The sequence below is a fragment of the Rosa rugosa genome, chromosome 3, assembly GCF_958449725.1.
Source record: "Rosa rugosa chromosome 3, drRosRugo1.1, whole genome shotgun sequence".
Taxonomy (NCBI): domain Eukaryota; kingdom Viridiplantae; phylum Streptophyta; class Magnoliopsida; order Rosales; family Rosaceae; genus Rosa; species Rosa rugosa.
Window position 1 is genome coordinate 57,941,006 of NC_084822.1, and position 17,886 is coordinate 57,958,891.

Genomic DNA, 17,886 nt, shown 5'->3' on the forward strand with positions numbered 1-17,886 from the left:
CATATAATTCAATTGATATAGTCCAATAGTCCATCAAATTCTAGCATCAACATATGAAATGGTTAAAAAATATAGAGTCCATAATTTATAAAAGTCCATCATTACATCAACACTAACCTCACAAATTAAAAATGTATAAGTTCACTAAAAGATTAAACATCACAAAAAGAATGAACCAACATCAACATATGAATGAGGGCAATGACATGCTCAAGCTCGGAAAGATGAAGTCTTCGACTTTGGTAGAACTTCCGGAGTTGCAGTAGAAGTTCCTTCGTGGGGAGGTATTGGTGTTGTAGATTCACCAACACTAGTATTGATCTGCAAAACAGAACAGAAACTGCAGTAAGAAAGTGAAAACAGAATACGAAAGTTAATGAGCACTAGTATAAAGCAGAAACTGCAATAAGAAACCAAAAACAGAAACTGCAATGTATATAGACCAAACAGAAACTGCAAAAATAAAACTGCAAACAGAAACAAAATACATAAACTGCAATACAATTACAAAATAGAAACTGCAATACAATTACAAAACAGAAAACAGAAACTGCTGTGTATATAGACCAAACAGAAACTGCAATAAGAAACCAAAAAATAAAACTGCAAACAGAAACAAAATATATAAACTGCAATACAAATTACAAAACAGAAAACAGAAACTGCTGTGTAAGTGTGTATATAGACCAAACAGAAACTGCAATAAGACTTCACCATGCTGACGTTAGTGTAAGTCTACCATTTCACTCACTAGCTATATCCATTATACATAACACTGTTCTAAGTTATAAGGAGTTCAGTTCTATGTATTCTGTCTCTATATATGTACATTATAAAGCCATCATCTTTATTGTTCACCTTCCACAATCTCTCCCCAGAATATACCGCTTGGCCAAGGCACAAATCTCTTTGGTTGAATATCCCTATGTTATCATATGCATATTGAAACTTGATCCCATCAGATCAGCGGAGCATGGGTTTCACCTTTACATGTTTAAACCTGCAGGTTGTCAAGAAGATTGCTGATGCTAAGCTTGCAAAGAATTTCCAGGCAGCTGTTAAAGACTATCAGAAGGCTCAAAGGCTTGCTGCTGAAAGGGAGACTTCATATGATCCTTTTGTTCCCAAACAAGTTCTCCCTTCCAGGTAACCCACATTTTACCAAACGAAACACACAACATACAAAATGGGATATTATTGAGAATCAAGATTCTGTAAATTTAAGCAAAGTTAAGCTTACATAACCAACGTCACTCTATAATCATCAAATGCCAGTAGTTTCCTAGGATATAGTGCCTAATTCGCAAACCAGCAAACAGAAAAATGCAGCAATTCGCAAACCAGCAAAGTCACGTTCATACATGCTCAACACATCCAAATATCCAATATCCAGAACATCCAAAACCCATAGCACTAAAAAGAAACAAAATTGCTACCTGAGATGATGAGGTCAATTTCGGATCACCACCTGAACTTGTAGCAGTTGATTTGTGTTGCCTTATGCTGGTATTGATATGCAGATTAGACAGAAGAACAAAAAATTAGCAAGATTAAAAGTAAAACAATGAAATCTCTTAAATTAGCAGGACCTAACCTGGATCGACAGATCGGTGAAAATCAAATGGAAAACCCATCTTTCTCTTCTCGCCGGAAAACCCACTTCGCCGTTAACGCTATGAGCTCTGGCGATGGCCTCGTCGACCACCTCGTTCGCTGCTTCCGGCGTCAGTCTTCGTCTTCCCCAGTCTGTTTCCACCAAATGTTGCAGTAAAGCTTCTCTCTTTCCTCACCTAACTCTCTCCCTCACCTTTCAAAGATTGAAAGATGGAAGGCTGCTCAGTCCCACGAAGAGGATATCGAAGATGGGGAAGATAGAAGAGAAGGGACTCGGGAAGTGTCGTCAGGGTTGAGGGCCTGAGGCGGTGTGAGGGGTGGCTTCAGTCGCAGTGATAATGTGAGATTGTGAGGAACTGAGGAAATGAGGACTGAAGATTCGATGGAACCGAGGCGAGGTTGCTTGGTTAATCTCCAAACCCTAAAACAAAACTACGCCGTATTGAATATTATGAACAGTGTTTCGGTTTGCGGTTCGGTTCGGTTTTCACCGGGCCGAAACCGAAAACCGAACCGAACAGAATCGGTTTCGGTGTGGTTTTTTGTTTCGGTTCGGTTTTTTTTCGGTGCGGTTTTGTTCGGCTTCGGTTCGGGTTTCGGTGCGGTTTTTTTTTGTTTCGGTTTCGCGAGCCCACCCCACTAATGCCATGGAGCGCTATACAACTTTTGGCCTTTTGCTATGTATACGATTACGGGAGGTCATTTGTGCATTGTGCCAATCTTTGAGAATTTTTTTCAACGTTCGAAACTGAGATTGGAGAGCTTGAGGAGTTCGGCTTGTAGGTGGACCTTCCCAATATTGCACATAATCAGCATGAACCTTTTCCCATAACTTGGAGGAGGTTATTTGTTTTCCTGTGATCGGGCACACAGTCTTACGTTCCCATGAATCACACAATTGAACTTGCTCCTCGGTAGACCAATTGGTACCCGAATCTCCTATTGTTGGATGATAATTGAAAGAAATGAAGAGAAGATTGATGGAGGAAGAAGATGGAGAGGTAAAATTGTTGAAAATTTTGGTGTGAGAAATTAAGGTGAGGAACTAGGTATTTATAGAATTTTTGAAAAAAAATTTCTGATTATTTTTTTACCATTCGGATTATTTTTTAGGGTGAAAAATGGTTATTACCGTTGTCAATTAATTGCAGCCATTGGATTCCATGATCCAACAGCCACAATTAAGTGACCGTTGCACAAAGAATAGTAAAAAAAAATAAAAAAAATATAGCCGTTGGCAGCAGGCCCATGTGGGTGTGGAGCCCGCCACCATCAGTCCGGCAATTCAGTTGCTGATTGTTGGTCATCCAATCGGTCGGGCAGGTGGGGCCCATTAATCAGTCGGGCAATAAACCCCGCTGCATTCAACTTTTCTCTCTTTCCATGCAATTGGTCACCCAATTACTCCACTGGTGCATTTGCTCTAATATGGCTCTCACAGTTTCACTATGCTCTGAAACAACACTAGGAAAAACAAAAGTAGAGACCATTTTTGGGGTCCACTTTTTCCACTTTATCTTTAGTCTCTGCATGTATTATTGTCAATTAATTTACGTTCATAAATTAAAGGAGTTGAAATTTGCACACACACTTTTACATTCTACACACCCTTGTACTGCTTTTATCAAATTACTCTTACACAGCCTACAACTAAAACACTCTCTTTCTCTCTCTCTCTCTCCCCCTCCGATCCAAATCTCGGACTCTCTCTCTCTCCCCCTCCCCTCCCCTCCCTCCCGGTTTCCACTTGCACAAATGGGGTTCTGTGGATGAAGAGAGAGAGAGAGAGAGAGAGAGAGAGAGAGAAGGGTAGTTTTGGAAGAAAAGTATTGTGAATTGATAAGAAATATTAAAAAAAGGCAAAGGATGTGTAGAATGTAAAAAAAAGGTCTGTACATTTCAGCCCCCTAAATGAATTTACAGAAATAAGATTAAGATATGGAATTGCTTGATTGATTGTTGATCGATTACAAAGAGAGCATGCTTTGTCTCTTGGTGGAGAGTTACTATTATTATCCTCCCGCAAGCTGATGCGAGGATGAGGAGCAATCAGCTTCGAACTTGGAACTGAGATTTGCAAAGCAATGCTTGAGAAGTACTTCGGTAAAGATATCGGCAACATTTGCAGCAGAGGAGACAGGTTGAAGACGTATGGTTGTGGTGCATAATGCTGAGAGGAGGAGAAGCAGCTGCTTAAGGAGGAAAGGTAATAGAGAAAGAGAGAGTTTTGAGTTTGTTTAAGGAGGAAAGGTAATAGTCACGCATGCACAGTGGAGAAGAAATAGATGTAAAGCAAGGCAGACCAAAAAACAGATTGAAAAAAAAAAAGGGCAGAGAGACTTGAACAAAGGCAAAGCAAAAGCAGGAAAGAGAGACAAAAACAACATAAAAGCAGGAGAGGAACGTGATAGACCAGACAAGAAAAAGAGGGAGAGTGTGCAAGCATGGGAAAAAGAAATTGTAAACAAAGGAAAATGGAATATATGGGGAGAAGAAAAAGGAGTGAATAACGATAAAAAAACAAGAAAGATGATCAAATTGAGAAAAAGAAATAGATGGATTAGTGGTTGGAATTTCATATCATGGGGGTTTGCCGGTTTGGGGTGACAAAGATTCGGTTACCATGGTAGGTGTGAGAAGAAGACAGAGTGAGCAGGGTACAAAAAGAAAGAAAGAAGAAGTGATTTTAGAGTTTCATATCTTAAACGTTGAGGAGAAGAAGAGAAGAAGAAGAAGAAGATTTTAACGATAGGGAGAAGAAAATCTTATATGAAATTCCTGAAGAAGGATTGATGAGGGAACTCAGAACTAAGCGGAGAGGAAACATAGAAACAAATACGAAGTAGAGATGCTATTGCAGAAGAGAAGATTGTTGTGCAATAGAAAAGTGAAAGAATATCCTGGTTGAGGCTGTGCAGCGTGGGGTGGAATAGAAAGCTGGTAGAAAGGAGCGTTTCTGATATATGGAGGTTTCAGGGACGCGAAAAAGAACTTGACCCTTGAAAAATGGGTAAGGCTTAAAGAGGGAAAAGAATGAGTTGAGATTAGGGAGTTTCAGAATGGGAGGTCTCCAAATATGTGCCATAGAGTGCACCGAAGGGCTGTTAAGCAAGATATTTTTCTCCAAGCAAAGGGGTAACTTGTATGAGCAAGTGAACAGAAGAAGTGGGGTTGCTTTTCTCCAAAGAAAAATGGAAGCTTAATCGGAAGGAAGCTATGGAGGAGAAGAAGAAGGATTCATGGATTCTGAAATTGGTTTTGGACCCGTGGGTGTATGGAGAAAATTTCTCCACACACCCAGGGAAGATTTTGGAGTTCGATCAAGAGCTGTTAGGCAATGGCTCTGATACCATGAAGAGAAATGAACTTGCTTGAATTGATTCATCGTGTTGATTACAAGAGTGAACAAATATTTAAACTAGAGTACAAGCATAGAGAAGCCAAAAGCATGGAAAACAAGATTTGTGGAGATGACAAATACAATGTGTGTGGCAGACAAGACTTTTGTCTTGGCACTTAGCACAAGGAGCATGCTTGCTTCAGTCGGTTTTATTATGAGCATACATTTGCTTTATTTAACTTATTAGTTTAAGGAAAACTTTTTTTTGACTTTGTCAAGGGGAACCCAAAGGCTTCCTAGGCTCAAGATAAACCCCTTCGGCGCATGTGAAATGCTCCAACTGTGCATTGCAGCACAGTGCCTGGGCACTTTGACAGCTTCGGGGTTCGAACCTAGGTTGGGGAGCACACCCAGCTAGGCAAGAACCACTAGGCCACTTGCAGTGGTTTAGTTTAAGGAAAACTTAAACTAATGATAATAAGTTATGAGTCTCGACGAGAACTGTTGGTATTGGTACTTGATAAGTGGTTGTTGGCCTGAAGTCCTGAACACCCAGCGCTCACCTGAGCTGTAAGCTGTAAGAGCAACTCCAACAGCTTCCCTATAATTTTTGTATAATAGGAAAGCGAAAGTCAAAGCTTTAGCATCTTTTTCTTCTCTAACTTCAACAAATTCCTTATTTTACAGCAATCTCTAAAATCTTCATATTCTTTCTTAAATTTTTAGAGATTGCTATAAATATAGGGAATTTGGTTTTCTCTTTCCTCACTTTCCCTAAAATATGGATAGTTACAGGGAATCTGTTGGAGCAAAAGATGCTCATTTTTCCCTAAATTAGAGAAAAATAAAAATATGGGGAACTTGTTGGAGTTGCTCTAAGCCATTTACAATTACAAATCTGATGCAGTCAGAAAGTAACCTAGGTTTACAAGCAATAAACCTAAAACAAGAATTCTGGAGTCCACCAGAGATAAAAGAGAAAACTCTCAATTTGATTGATAATATGATAAAAGATAGATTCTGCAGCCGTTTAAGGTTGCTTATATATGAGAAAAGAAACTCTAGGGCGACTAACAATGAAACCCTAAAGCCCACGGGTTAAAACAAAAACAAATCCAAAACAAACTAGAAAACCGAAAATTCTGAAAAATATTAAATTGCAATTTTGAGGTCCTAAACGACCCCGAAAGCCCATACATCGTGGGAAAGCCACGAGTTTTGCTCCTGGCGTCGTTCCCTTTCCAGAAAGCTATAACAATCGCGATTCGGACACCAAATGCCAAAGTTGCAGCAAACCGGATTTTCCTCCTTTTCCACGATTGAGCTGTTCTTCAATTCGGACTGTCATTCGTTCTACATCAAAATCAATAATTATTTTAACTCCCAAGAATTCAAGATTCATAATGCAAATTCAATTATATCTTTCTTAATTTTTTTTATTAGAGCAAGATACAATTTGTACACGAAACTTATATCAACATGTTGTAGTCGAATTTTTTTTTTTGTCTTTTGTTCAGAAATAAGACATTTTATCCACTAACTAAATGTTAGTCATCTAATTGTCAGAAACCGACCATGATCTAAATGTTAGTCGAAGAGCATGGTCTTCCTCTAATTGAATAAATTCCTCTGCGGAGGTTCATAATTTTTTTTTTTAAAAAATAAAACTTGTGCATATTGCAGCATATTTCTTTCTATTCAAAGTTTCAAACATGATTGCACCTGCTAACAAACACATCCAGAGTACCTATCTTACTTATATATTTAACCGCGTGACATTTGTCTGCTCTTCTTTCCCTCGGTGACAGCTAGAGGCAAGGGTGCTTGATTGTTGTCTGGTCTTTCTTTTTCTTTGGTTGGGTGTGCCCTCTAATTTACTGTAGAGTTTGACATGAGATCGACGACAATGGATTTTCTGGTGGCTACTGCATAACATTTTTCGTCAGTCTCTCATCAGTGGCCAGTGGGGATCCGTCCGGTTTAGTGTAAGGTTACTTCAATTCAGAAGGTTTTTCTTGACATTTGTTAGGTTCTTTCATAATATTAGCAGAAATTCTGTCGTTTTTTCTTAATTAAAAAAAGAAGAAGAAGAAGGATAAAATAAAATATTGCACGATTATTGAATATTGATTGGCTTGCAATCCTACCGAGTCAACACATTGAGATCTACAGTAAATAGAGGACTCAAAACAGAGAGCAGGAGGGGGGCTTCCATCTGCTCGTTCCTGCAGTCTTAATCAGAAAGACTACGAAGTTTGAGGAGCTGGTGGTGAAAGGTATAATTTATGTACGTAACTACGTATTTCAAGTAGCTAAGGAAGCAATTTCAGCTCTGTTATTTTTGTCAAGTCTCTTTTCCAACCCCAGAGTTTCCTCTTTTGGGTTTAATCCAAGCTTTCCTTCGCTTATTAAGTGACAGGTTCTTGATGGAAGCCGCAGAGAAAGGCTTAAAAGGAAGTAGAGTAAGAATGTCGAAAAATCGATCTGGGAATGATGGAGGTGATGAAGTTGTAGTGGTGGTTCAAAGCGAAGAGATGGAAGATGAAGCAAAAGGGTCTTGTTCGAAAGGGTTAGAATCTTCAGCTCCTAATCAAATTAGCAAAGTGGAATTGCAGGTTGGCTCTCATTCCCCTGAGATTACAGGATCCAGCAACGCCCCCATCCCCAATGAGACCCTCACTAGGAGAAAGTCATCTATTAGTCTTGGTCAACAGTCGATGCGCATTGATTCTGATATTCTTGAAGAGGACACTAATTTAGAGCAGGATGGTTCCCCCGCAAATAAATCAGCATATAAAGAGGAGGAGGAGGAGGAGATTTACGAGAAGGTTAACTCTAGCAGGAAAGTGAACAAGAAAATGCTGATGGAGTATATTGTTTTCGCGTGCAGTTTGGGTGTTCTAGTAGCCAGCTTTACTGTCGAGAAACTAGAGAATCTTAAGGTGTGGGGATTGGAGATGTGGAAAATGTGTGTGCTTGTTATGCTCATATTCTGTGGAATGCTGGTTACGAATTGTGTTTTGACTCTGTTAGTTTTTGTGATTGAGAGGAACTTTCTGCTTACGAGGAAGAAGGAGGTGTTGTATTTGGTTTATGGAATGAAAAAGAGTGTTCAGGTTTTCCTGTGGTTCGGTATGGTGCTTCTCACATGGCTATTCTTTTTCAAATTCAATCGTGGCAATGAGAGATCAAAGACTTCCACCAAGATTTTGGATCACATTACGTGGACTCTTGTTTCGCTGCTTATTGGTGCCTTTTTGTGGATGTTATCAACTTTGTTGTTTAAGACCTTAGCATCTAAATTCATGGCCGTCGCCTATTTGGATAGGATTCAAGAATCTTTGTTCCATCAGTACGTTATTGAGACACTTTCGGGGCCTCCGTTAGTAGAGGAGGATGCCAAGATTAGGAGATCACCCAGCACAGGGTTTGCGAGTCTCAGGAGGATAAACAATGTGGAAAAGAAGGTCACTGGTAAGGTGAATCCTGCAAGGAAGGTTTCAGTTGAGACCATGGATACGTTGGTGGGTGCAGTTTCTACTAAAGATACAGAGATTAGAAGTGAGTGGGAAGCCAAAGCTGCTGCCTTCAAAATATTTCGAAACGTTGCTAAGCATGGTAACAAGTGAGGAAAAACTACCTTTCACTAGGTTTATGCCACTTTTCTTTTTTGGTCTTGTTTTGAATATCTATCTTACACAGTCAAACTCGAGTAGGTACATCGAGGAGGAGGACCTCATGAGGTTCATGACTCGGGAAGAGGTGGGTAATGTATTTCTACTGTTTGACGGAGCAATGGAAAACGGCAAAATTAAAAGAAAAGATCTACGTAATTGGATGGTAAGCCGTCACTAACATAAAGTCATGCATATCTTACAATCCAAAAGCATGCTGCAGGGCCGGGAATAGAGAAATGAGAATTTGATTAACTTCAGTTTGCTTCTATTTACAATAATTCCTTCATCTTTTAGGAAAGCTAATGGATGAAAAGGTAATCTGCACTAGCCACTAGGTTAATTATGTTTGCCATTGAACTGCAAGTTTGAAAAATAGAAAAGAAAAATTAACCCAAGAATTATTCCATTTTGTGCGCTAGATACTACCACCCCCTGACATTACCTTCCTTTCTTTATCTTTTTTTTTTCTTTTTCTTTTTTCAGGTAAATGTCTACCATGAACGCAGAGCATTAGCTTGTTCTATGACTGACACCAAAACAGTTCTAAAGCAATTTGAGAAATTTTTTACTAGCTTGGTGATTGTTATTACCATCGTAGTGTGGCTACTGTTGGTGGGAATTGCAAGTACAAACCTAGTTGTTTTCCTCTCAACACAGTTCTTATTGGCAGCTTTTATGTTTGGAAACACTTGCAAGAATGTATTTGAAGCTATCGTGTTCATGTTTGTGACACATCCATTTGATGTTGGTGATCGCATTGTTGTTGATGATGTTTCGGTAATTACTTATGCAACTCAAATCTTATTTCATTATGTTGGCTGGGTAGACTAAATTGTTTAAATTTTATACTTGCTGGTAACCTGACAGTTGATGGTTGAAGAGATGAACGTCTTAACTACCACCTTCTTGAAACCAAATAATGAAAAGGTGTACTATCCAAATTCAGTTTTGTGCTCCAAAATCATCAGCAATTATTACAGAAGTCCAGATATGGGAGATACAGTGGAATTCTCAATTATTTTGACACCAGTGGAGAAGATAGACATGCTGAGAAAGAGAATAAAGGAGTGAGTTGAATGAAGCTTTAATTTTACTTAATTGTGTTTGCATGCGGCTTAAGTTTATGAACATATATAATGTTTTAGAATTTCTGGTCAAATAATCTGCTATAGTTCTAGAATATGAAGTATGGCTGATTTTGCAGCTAATTTGATCTGTTTGGTAATGCTCCTTTGTGTTCAGTCTCAGTATAACTTCTTTGTATGCCTTCTCAGATACTTGGAGAGCAAACCGCAGCATTGGCGTCCAGGCCACAGTGTGGTGGTAATTGATATCGAAGATGTGAATAAGTTAAAGATGGCACTCAATATTTGTCACACTATGAACTTTCAAGAAATTGGTGAAAGGAATAAACGGTGAACTGAGCTAGTCATCGAATTGATGAGAACTTTGGAAGACCTAAACATCACATACAGTCTGCTGCCCCAAGAAGTTCACCTCACTCAAAAATAAAGCAGATGCAACCGTTTCCTTCAAGAGATGAAAGCCAATCCCATCGATGAACGTTACAACTTACAAGGTCATTCAGTGAAGGTTCCAAAATAAATAGCCTAGAGGGATATATTGATTGATGAAGTTCCATTTCTGTTATACTGTAAGCAACTGTTCAAGTTTTCATAGGAATTGCTTAGAAGTCCTAAATCCCACGTCAAGAGCATGAAGTATATCTGTGTGTCTCATCTGAATATGAAACGTAGAAGGCTTTTGGTATGGATATAAAGTTGTGATTTGTGAAAGTGATACTGTTACATACTGCTTAATCGGCGGGTTAATGTTATTATTGTTTGACTATGTAACCATACCCAAGGGACTAAGGAGAGAGCAAGCAGAGGACTCTGTTTTATAAACAGAGGATATTGGATATGTTGATAAACAGAGGACTCTGTTTTATAGTCAACAACTACTCTTTTTTTGTTAATCATTCCTGCCCTTCATTTCATCCAAGTTCCAAAAAAACTTGGAGACAGAATGCTCATCAATGATTCCATTGGACACATACCCTGTTGGATTTTTCATATATAAGTTAATAAACCTTATCCCTTTCATTCTGAATTCTGTACTTTCAATTTGACTATTCAAAGGTCCAAAATAAGCATTAGCTCCCTGTTTCTGAAAGCACCATCACCTACTGTTGCTGAAGCATTAGCTCTGACTTTGCTCTGCTCCATGAGCTCAAACCTCCCTGTTTCTTCTCCCATCATAGTTGAATCGGATTCACTCCCTCTAATCAAAGCGATCTCCTGTCCCGACTCCTAGTGGATTGGCATACCCAACCTCTAGTCATGGGCCTTGGCCTTTTTGTGCAAGCTGCCCCAAATGTTAGCTGGGCTTGGACCAGCAGAGACGCCAGCAAAGCTGCAGATCATGTCACTTCACTGGCTCGACGGAGGATGTGTCCGGCTACTTGGTTACAACGGCCCCTTCCTATTTTGTTCATTTGTTGTTTGATGGAGATCCACCTCCTCCTTAGCTTCTTTCTTTCGTTTGTCCTGTTCCAGTTTGCCAATTAAAAAATAAATAAAAACGTCCAAAATAAGCTAAGCCTACCTAGTTACATGTAAAACTGTAATCTTTGTGTAAAATCATATTACTTTATAATTTTATGCTTGATTAATAAGCAATGATTATGTAGGTTAATATAATCAGTTTGGTTTCTGCGCTAGCTGTAGGAGCAATTAGAATACGATTTGTTTACAATCTCAATCATCGATCATTGATCATTATAAAGTCAAAGCTAGCTTAAAGGGCTGGATCAGTCCAAATTAGATAATGGGTTTAAGTTTGAACATGATCAAGTAGCTTGCTTAATGTTAATTAATTTAGGGAAGACAATCTCACAAGTACAAAATGGTCGGGTTGTAGTAGGGTTCATGTTGTTGCTCTCACTCCTAAAAAAATTAAAGTATAATGCAGCATTATTATATATCATTCAGACCAAAAGAAAATCCTGCATTATTACATATCACGTAATCATAATAATCAATCATGCAAATTGTAACTAAAGATTACAGATTGACGCAGACCAAAGCGACTACTGTACAAGTCGTTTTTTTTTTTCCCCAACCAAATTAAAAAAAAAAAACACAAACTCGACAAGTGGTTTCCACCTCCTTCTCCCTTTAGAATTTGGCGTCTTATTGCTGTCGTTTTCCATGATCAAAACAACCAGTGAGCTTTGCTCACCTACTTTATATCATCAAAAGAAGCTGAAATTATGAGATGGAGATACAAATGTAGAAGTGTCGACGTTTCCGGACTATAACTGGCACCACATGTTTTGGGTCCAATTGGACATGCATTAACGGTGAAACGTGCTCCTTCTTTCTGAGTTTCTGAAATGCACATCGTTTTCTTCTGTTTTGGGCCAGAGCATGAAGATGGCCACTAGCTAATCGTACTGTACTGGTACTAAATCACACTATGCCCTGAAGCAACACTAGGGGCTAGGAAAAACAAAAGTACAGACCATTTTTTGGGTCCCACTTTATTTTTAGTCCTGTATCTGCATGTCATTATTATCAATTAGTTAACGTCGATATATCAAAATTACAGACATGAGCTATCATTTGCTTTATTTTAATTGATTAGTTTATGGAAAAACATAAACTAATGATAATAAGTCATGAGTCTCGACGAGAACTGTTTGTATTGGTACTTGATACGTGGTTGTTGGCCTGAAGTCCTGAACACCCAGCACTGCACCTGAGCTGTAAGCCATTTACAAATGCAAATCAACAATTATTTTAACTCGATCGATCCCAAGAACTCGAGAAATTATATCCTTCTCAAATTTTTTGATAAGAGCAAGATACAATTTGTACATGAAACTTATATCAACAGTCAAAAAAGATTTTTTTTTTCTTTTGTACAAAAATAAAACATTTTATCCACCAACTACATGTTAGTCTAAGTCTAATTGTCAGAAACCGGCCATGATCTAAATATTAGTCAAAGAGCATGGTCTTCCTCTCTCGACTTTGATAAGACTAAACTCCGGTAATATAAATAACTTATCCTATTCAAAAAAAAAAATTAAGTTCTTTATTAATCGAAAAAAAAAAAGTTGTAACACAATGTAATATGATAATGCTTGCTTCTGAATCAAAAATTCCAAACATATATCATGAAAATCTATCATCATGATAAGAATTTGAGGGTTGTTCTCTATGGTATCCTTCAAGGAGTGTCAGTTCCCAAGCTGGCATCCCCACTCGGTCACACGTTAATCAATATTGTTCTTCCTGTAGGTTACTTTCATAAGTTGCTGAGGACCAAAATTTGTTTTTATTATTTCTTCCAGTTTTGCAGGAAACCACGTGTTAGTTTCACTCCTTTATAGGTATTTGTATTTGCATTTCCTCAACATTTGAACCCTCTTCTCCTCTCCTCTCCTCTGTTTCAATTCTGTCCCTGACTTCTGCAGCCTCTCTATTTTTGGGACAGCCAACCCTACCTTGTCTAGTCATTCAGTTTCACACTGATCTAGACATCTCCAAGATTTTCATCATAATCTTCTTCTATCCAAGTTTTCAGATGAGACCACAAAAATTTAGTTACCAAATGAAAACCCAACAAGCACACCAATCTCTAGTCTTCAAATAGCTAAAGAACACAGCTTCTTTTCTGATAAAGGTGAATACTTTTTGTTCTACAAGCCCAGTTGACTAGTGTTTCTCTGCAGTACTGAATCAACAACCAATCCCACTCCAGCAAAATGATCTTCCCATCTCTTCATTTGTGGGTGCTCCGTGGATAGCTTTGATCTGGTCCGATTCTATTGACCCAGGTGAGAGTACACTAAACGTAGTGTTCTCACTGCTATGGAAAAAGTTGATTTTTAATTTGATCGTTTTGGCGCGAATGTAGCTTCGTTTTCAGTTATTGTACTTGGGGAATTAGCTGTTTTGTTGTTTTGTTGTCTTGTTAGAAAGCCATTACTATAAATCTCAGACCTTTAAGGAAAGAAAGAAAAAGAATGAGATCTGCGTTCTGAAAAAAAGGGGAAAGTATCTTCTGGAAAGTGTTGAAAAGTTTAGATTTTTAACTAGGATGCTGATTCTGGTGTCTCTTAATTTACATTGTGGGGATGTTTTTTTGGGTTGATTGCTTTTAGGGGTTTAATGCTAGCTTTTTGTTGGATCAGGGTTTAAGGTGATAGGGGTTTAATGAAAGCCGCAGAGAAAGCTTCAAAGGGCGGCGAGATAAGCATGTCGGAGAAGCAATCTGCGAATGGAGGTGAAGTTATAGTGGAAGTTCAAAATGTTGGGACGTATGAAGGTAAAGGGTCTCCTTCAACCAAGCAAAGCAAAGTGAACTTGGGAGTGACCACTGAGTCTAGTAGTACCAGGTTCGGTGGGTTTCCTTCACCGGATGTTTCAAGAGCCAGTCCCAACCCCGGTAAGCCTCCGAGGCCCCCCGCCCGCAATGAGAGCATCAATAGGAGAAAGTCATTTAATAGGTCAGTTATCTCCAAACCCAAGTCAAGATTTGGTGAACCATCGCCTGTTCTGAATGAAGATGGTAGTTCAGATCATGTTGGTTCCCCATATAGGGGGGCTTCATTCAGTAGGGCTTCCCCAAATAACATATCAGGAGCTAGGGCCATATCCATCTCTTCTAATAGGAATGCGTCTCCAGGCAGGACCAAAGATAAGGAGGATGAAGAGATTTACAAGAAGGTTAAATTGAGTAGAGATAAGCATGGGAAAATGAACAAGATAATCTTGACTGAGTTAATTGTTTTCCTGTGCATTTTGGGTTGTTTAGTGGCTAGCTTGACTGTGGAGAAACTAGAGAATTATATGGTTTGGGGCTTGGAGATTTGGAAATGGTGTGTGCTTGTCATGGTGATATTCAGTGGCATGTTGGTTACCAATTGGGTTATGCATTTGATAGTTTTTCTGATCGAGTGCAATTTTTTGCTTCGGAAGAAGGTTTTGTATTTTGTTCATGGAATGAAGAAGAGTGTTCAGGTTTTCTTGTGGTTGTCTCTGGTTCTTCTCACATGGCTACTGTTGTTCAATCGTGGGGTTAAGCGGTCAAAGACTACCACCAAGATTTTAAATTATGTTACATGGACTATTGTCTCACTTCTCATTGGGGCATTTTTATGGTTGTTAAAAACATTGTTGCTTAAGATCTTAGCATCTAGTTTCCATGTGAACACCTTCTTTGATAGAATTCAAGAATCAATCTTCCATCAGTACGTGCTTCAGACACTTTCGGGGCATCCGCTTATGGAGGAGGCTGATAGGAACAGTGGGAAATCACCGAGCACTAGCAAACTGAGTTACAAAGCGACAAAGAAGGCAAAGGCTGGGAAGGAAAAAGAGGTCATTGACATGACAAAGCTTCAACAGATAAAGCAAGAGAAGGTTTCTTCTTGGACCATGAAGGTCTTGGTGGATGCAGTAACTAGTTCAGGGCTGTCCACGATCTCCCATACATTGGATGAGATGGAGGGTCTGAATGAACAGAGAGATAAGGAGATTACCAGTGAGATGGAAGCAACTGCTGCTGCCTATGACATATTCCTTAACGTTGCTCCGCTGGGTGCTAAGTGAGAAAACTATCTTGATGAAGTGTTTATTTATTTATATTTTATTTATTTGAATAATTTCTTGACCTTTCCATACTTTTGTTAATTATCTTACCCCCAAGTAGTTACATTGAGGAGTGGGACCTCTTGAGGTTCATGATTGAGGAAGAAGTGGAGCTTGTGTGGCCGCTAATTGACGTAAAAAAGACTGGGCAAGTTGATAGAAAAACTCTAACAGAGTGGGTGGTAAGACCTTCCACTTATGTCTCTTGACTTCCACATGTAGTTGTAGTTCTTTTTTAGCTTCTGCATGGCTTTTGTTTCGTATAATATTTGCATTGGTCTTCTAGTCATGGAGTTCTACTTGTGATCACATCTTTCAATTTAAAAGTAAACATAGCCAGGGGATAAAGAAATAAGATGTGATAACTTGAGTCTGTTTCTATATACATTCTTTGCCTTCACTGTGTATGCATAAAGGGAGACTTAAATAGTACTCGTTCAGTTGTATCTGATATAGTCCTATAAAAATAACTGCAAGATTAAAATATAAAGAATGAAAGGAAAAGTATATTCAATAACTTGAATTGTTACCACAAATGAGTTATTGGAGTTCCTGTGCTTAGATGATTCTTTCTGAATTGAATGGTGAAACTATGTTTTCCTTGTGATTTTTGCAGGTGAAGGTCTACAATGGTCGCAAAGCATTAGCTCATTCATTAACCGACACCAAAACAGCCGTAAAACAATTGAACAAACTTGTGACTAGTGTCCTGGTTATTATTACCATTATAGTGTGGCTTCTGTTGATGGAAATTGCAACTACAAAAGTACTTGTCTTCCTCTCATCACAGCTCGTAGTGGCAGCTTTTATGTTTGGAAACACTTGCAAGACTATATTCGAAGCTATTATCTTCGTTTTTGTAATGCATCCATTTGATGTTGGTGACCGCTGCGTTATTGATGGCGTTCAGGTAACTTACAGAACTCTTATTTCCTTGTGTTCTGTTGTATGTTGATCAAGTTTCTAATACATGGTACCCTTAATAGTTAATGGTTGAGGAGATGAACATCTTAACTACAGTCTTCTTAAAACTCAATCAAGAAAAGGTATACTATCCCAATTCAGTTTTATCCACAAAACCGATCAGCAATTATTACAGAAGTTCAAATATGGGCGATAATGTGGAGTTCTCAATTGCTTTTACTACACCAGTGAAGAAGATAGGCGAGCTGAGAGAGAAAGTAAAGGAGTAAGTCAATCGAAGCTTTTACTCCTGTGTGTTTATAAGCATATACATATGTGAAAATGTGTTGTTAAGTTCATGTTTTTATGCATCCGGATTGGTAATAATAACAGACTGCACCGCACAGTCACACATGATTGCACTGGAGCAACAGTCTAAATCAAGAGTCCAGCAATCATGATACACAAGTGAGCATTTCTGTTTACACGTTTGCAATTTACTTTTGATTGTACAGGTATGTGGAGGGGAATCCGACGCTTTGGCATCCAAACCACCAAATTGTGGTGCTTGAGATCGAAAATGTGAATAAGTTAAAGCTGGCACTCTATTTTAGTCACACGATGAACTTTCAAGAATGGGGAGAAAAGCAAAAGCGGAGAAGTGAAATGGTCATGGCATTGAAGAAATGTTTGGAGGACCTACACATTACATACTATCTGCTGCCCCTAGAAGTTCGTCTCACTGAAACTAAATGAGATTGATTTTTCGTAGGGTAAAGGGAAGGCCCGGTTATGAGCTTTTCAATTTATTCTTACTGTCCTTTTGGCGGAGTAGGATTTTGTTAGAAGTACTACTGTTTTCAGTTGACAGATGAGATTAATGCTCTGGATTCAGATCAGATATGATATAAATTATGTATTTTCTTTTTTGACTATGGTAACAGTACCTTTTTTCCTTACAATTCTTCATCTGGGCCAGAAGGTCAAAGTCTGGTGTTTCCTCTTTGGACTGAAGCATGCATGATTACGTTCTACCATATTCATGCTTGACTCCTGGTAAAAATTAATGATCCAAATTCCAGTCCTGCCCTCCTTACTTCAGCTTTCGAATTTAACTAGCAATAGCACCCGCGCTTTGCCGCGGGATTTATTGTTACTATCAAATTACAGATTGTTTGGCTCCAAAACCAGTTGGCTTGCAAACTGTCTCTTTTGAGCGAGTGATTGCGCAGGCGTGCCAGCACCGCGGGGTGCAGTCGTTGGGGTAGTCCCTTGACCTGACTTCTTCTTCAAGCGCTGTGGACGAGGAGAGCACCAACCTCGTCACAGGGTTCTTCTCTAGCCTTTCGGAAAAGGACTTTTGCCTTACGGATAAGGACTTTGGTTGTGGTCTCTTGCGTTCACCGAATCGATACTTAGTGTTGTAGACTAAGCAGAGCAATCACTGGGAAGTTGGGAGAAGCACGGGTTTTTTGCTAAAGCGTGACTTTAGCTTCGCTGGGTTGCGAGGGCGTTACCCTTGCTTCGCTGGTAGTAACGGTGGCGGTTGCGCTCGCAGTCGGCTCGCTGGGAGACTGGGACTGGAAGTGCGGTCGCCGGGTTGGTCTGGTGATGCTGACAGTCGGCTCTTGGAGAGACTAGGACTGGCGCACGGTCACCGGGTTTCAACAAGGTTGAAGGTTTGCTCCGG

The 17,886-nt window shown here is 39.1% G+C and overlaps 2 protein-coding genes and 1 long non-coding RNA gene across 3 annotated transcripts; 2 read left to right on the forward strand and 1 right to left on the reverse strand.

Annotated features, from left to right (window-relative positions):
* Positions 1–54: 54 nt before the first annotated feature.
* Positions 55–2,041, reverse strand: LOC133735252 (uncharacterized). The gene is made up of 3 exons (XR_009858859.1): positions 1,595–2,041; positions 1,437–1,503; positions 55–321 (listed from the first exon to the last, which is right to left on the reverse strand). It is a non-coding gene; the product is annotated as an uncharacterized LOC133735252 (long non-coding RNA).
* Positions 2,042–6,753: 4,712 nt separating this feature from the next.
* Positions 6,754–10,468, forward strand: LOC133741018 (mechanosensitive ion channel protein 10-like). Its single transcript, XM_062168948.1, has 6 exons — positions 6,754–7,230; positions 7,368–8,579; positions 8,671–8,794; positions 9,115–9,408; positions 9,499–9,698; positions 9,906–10,468. Exons 2-6 carry the CDS (start codon positions 7,381–7,383, stop codon positions 10,048–10,050), a joined length of 1,962 nt encoding a protein of 653 aa, XP_062024932.1. The 5' UTR covers positions 6,754–7,230; positions 7,368–7,380; the 3' UTR covers positions 10,051–10,468.
* Positions 10,469–12,861: 2,393 nt separating this feature from the next.
* On the forward strand, positions 12,862–17,240 carry LOC133740765 (mechanosensitive ion channel protein 10-like). The gene is made up of 6 exons (XM_062168716.1): positions 12,862–13,477; positions 13,835–15,250; positions 15,355–15,475; positions 15,910–16,203; positions 16,280–16,482; positions 16,712–17,240. Exons 2-6 carry the CDS (start codon positions 13,857–13,859, stop codon positions 16,950–16,952), a joined length of 2,253 nt encoding a protein of 750 aa, XP_062024700.1. The 5' UTR covers positions 12,862–13,477; positions 13,835–13,856; the 3' UTR covers positions 16,953–17,240.
* Positions 17,241–17,886: the final 646 nt, after the last annotated feature.

Bases quoted from the DNA above. Each gene is read 5' to 3' on its own strand.
- LOC133741018 (XM_062168948.1), top strand. From the start codon at position 7,381: ATGGAAGCCGCAGAGAAAGGCTTAAAAGGAAGTAGAGTAAGAATGTCG. The intron at 8,580-8,670 runs GTGAGGAAAAAC...AAACTCGAGTAG, and splicing joins GTTGCTAAGCATGGTAACAA to GTACATCGAGGAGGAGGACC. The intron at 9,409-9,498 runs GTAATTACTTAT...GTAACCTGACAG, and splicing joins TTGTTGTTGATGATGTTTCG to TTGATGGTTGAAGAGATGAA.
- LOC133740765 (XM_062168716.1), top strand. From the start codon at position 13,857: ATGAAAGCCGCAGAGAAAGCTTCAAAGGGCGGCGAGATAAGCATGTCG. The intron at 15,251-15,354 runs GTGAGAAAACTA...ACCCCCAAGTAG, and splicing joins GTTGCTCCGCTGGGTGCTAA to TTACATTGAGGAGTGGGACC. The intron at 16,204-16,279 runs GTAACTTACAGA...TACCCTTAATAG, and splicing joins GCGTTATTGATGGCGTTCAG to TTAATGGTTGAGGAGATGAA.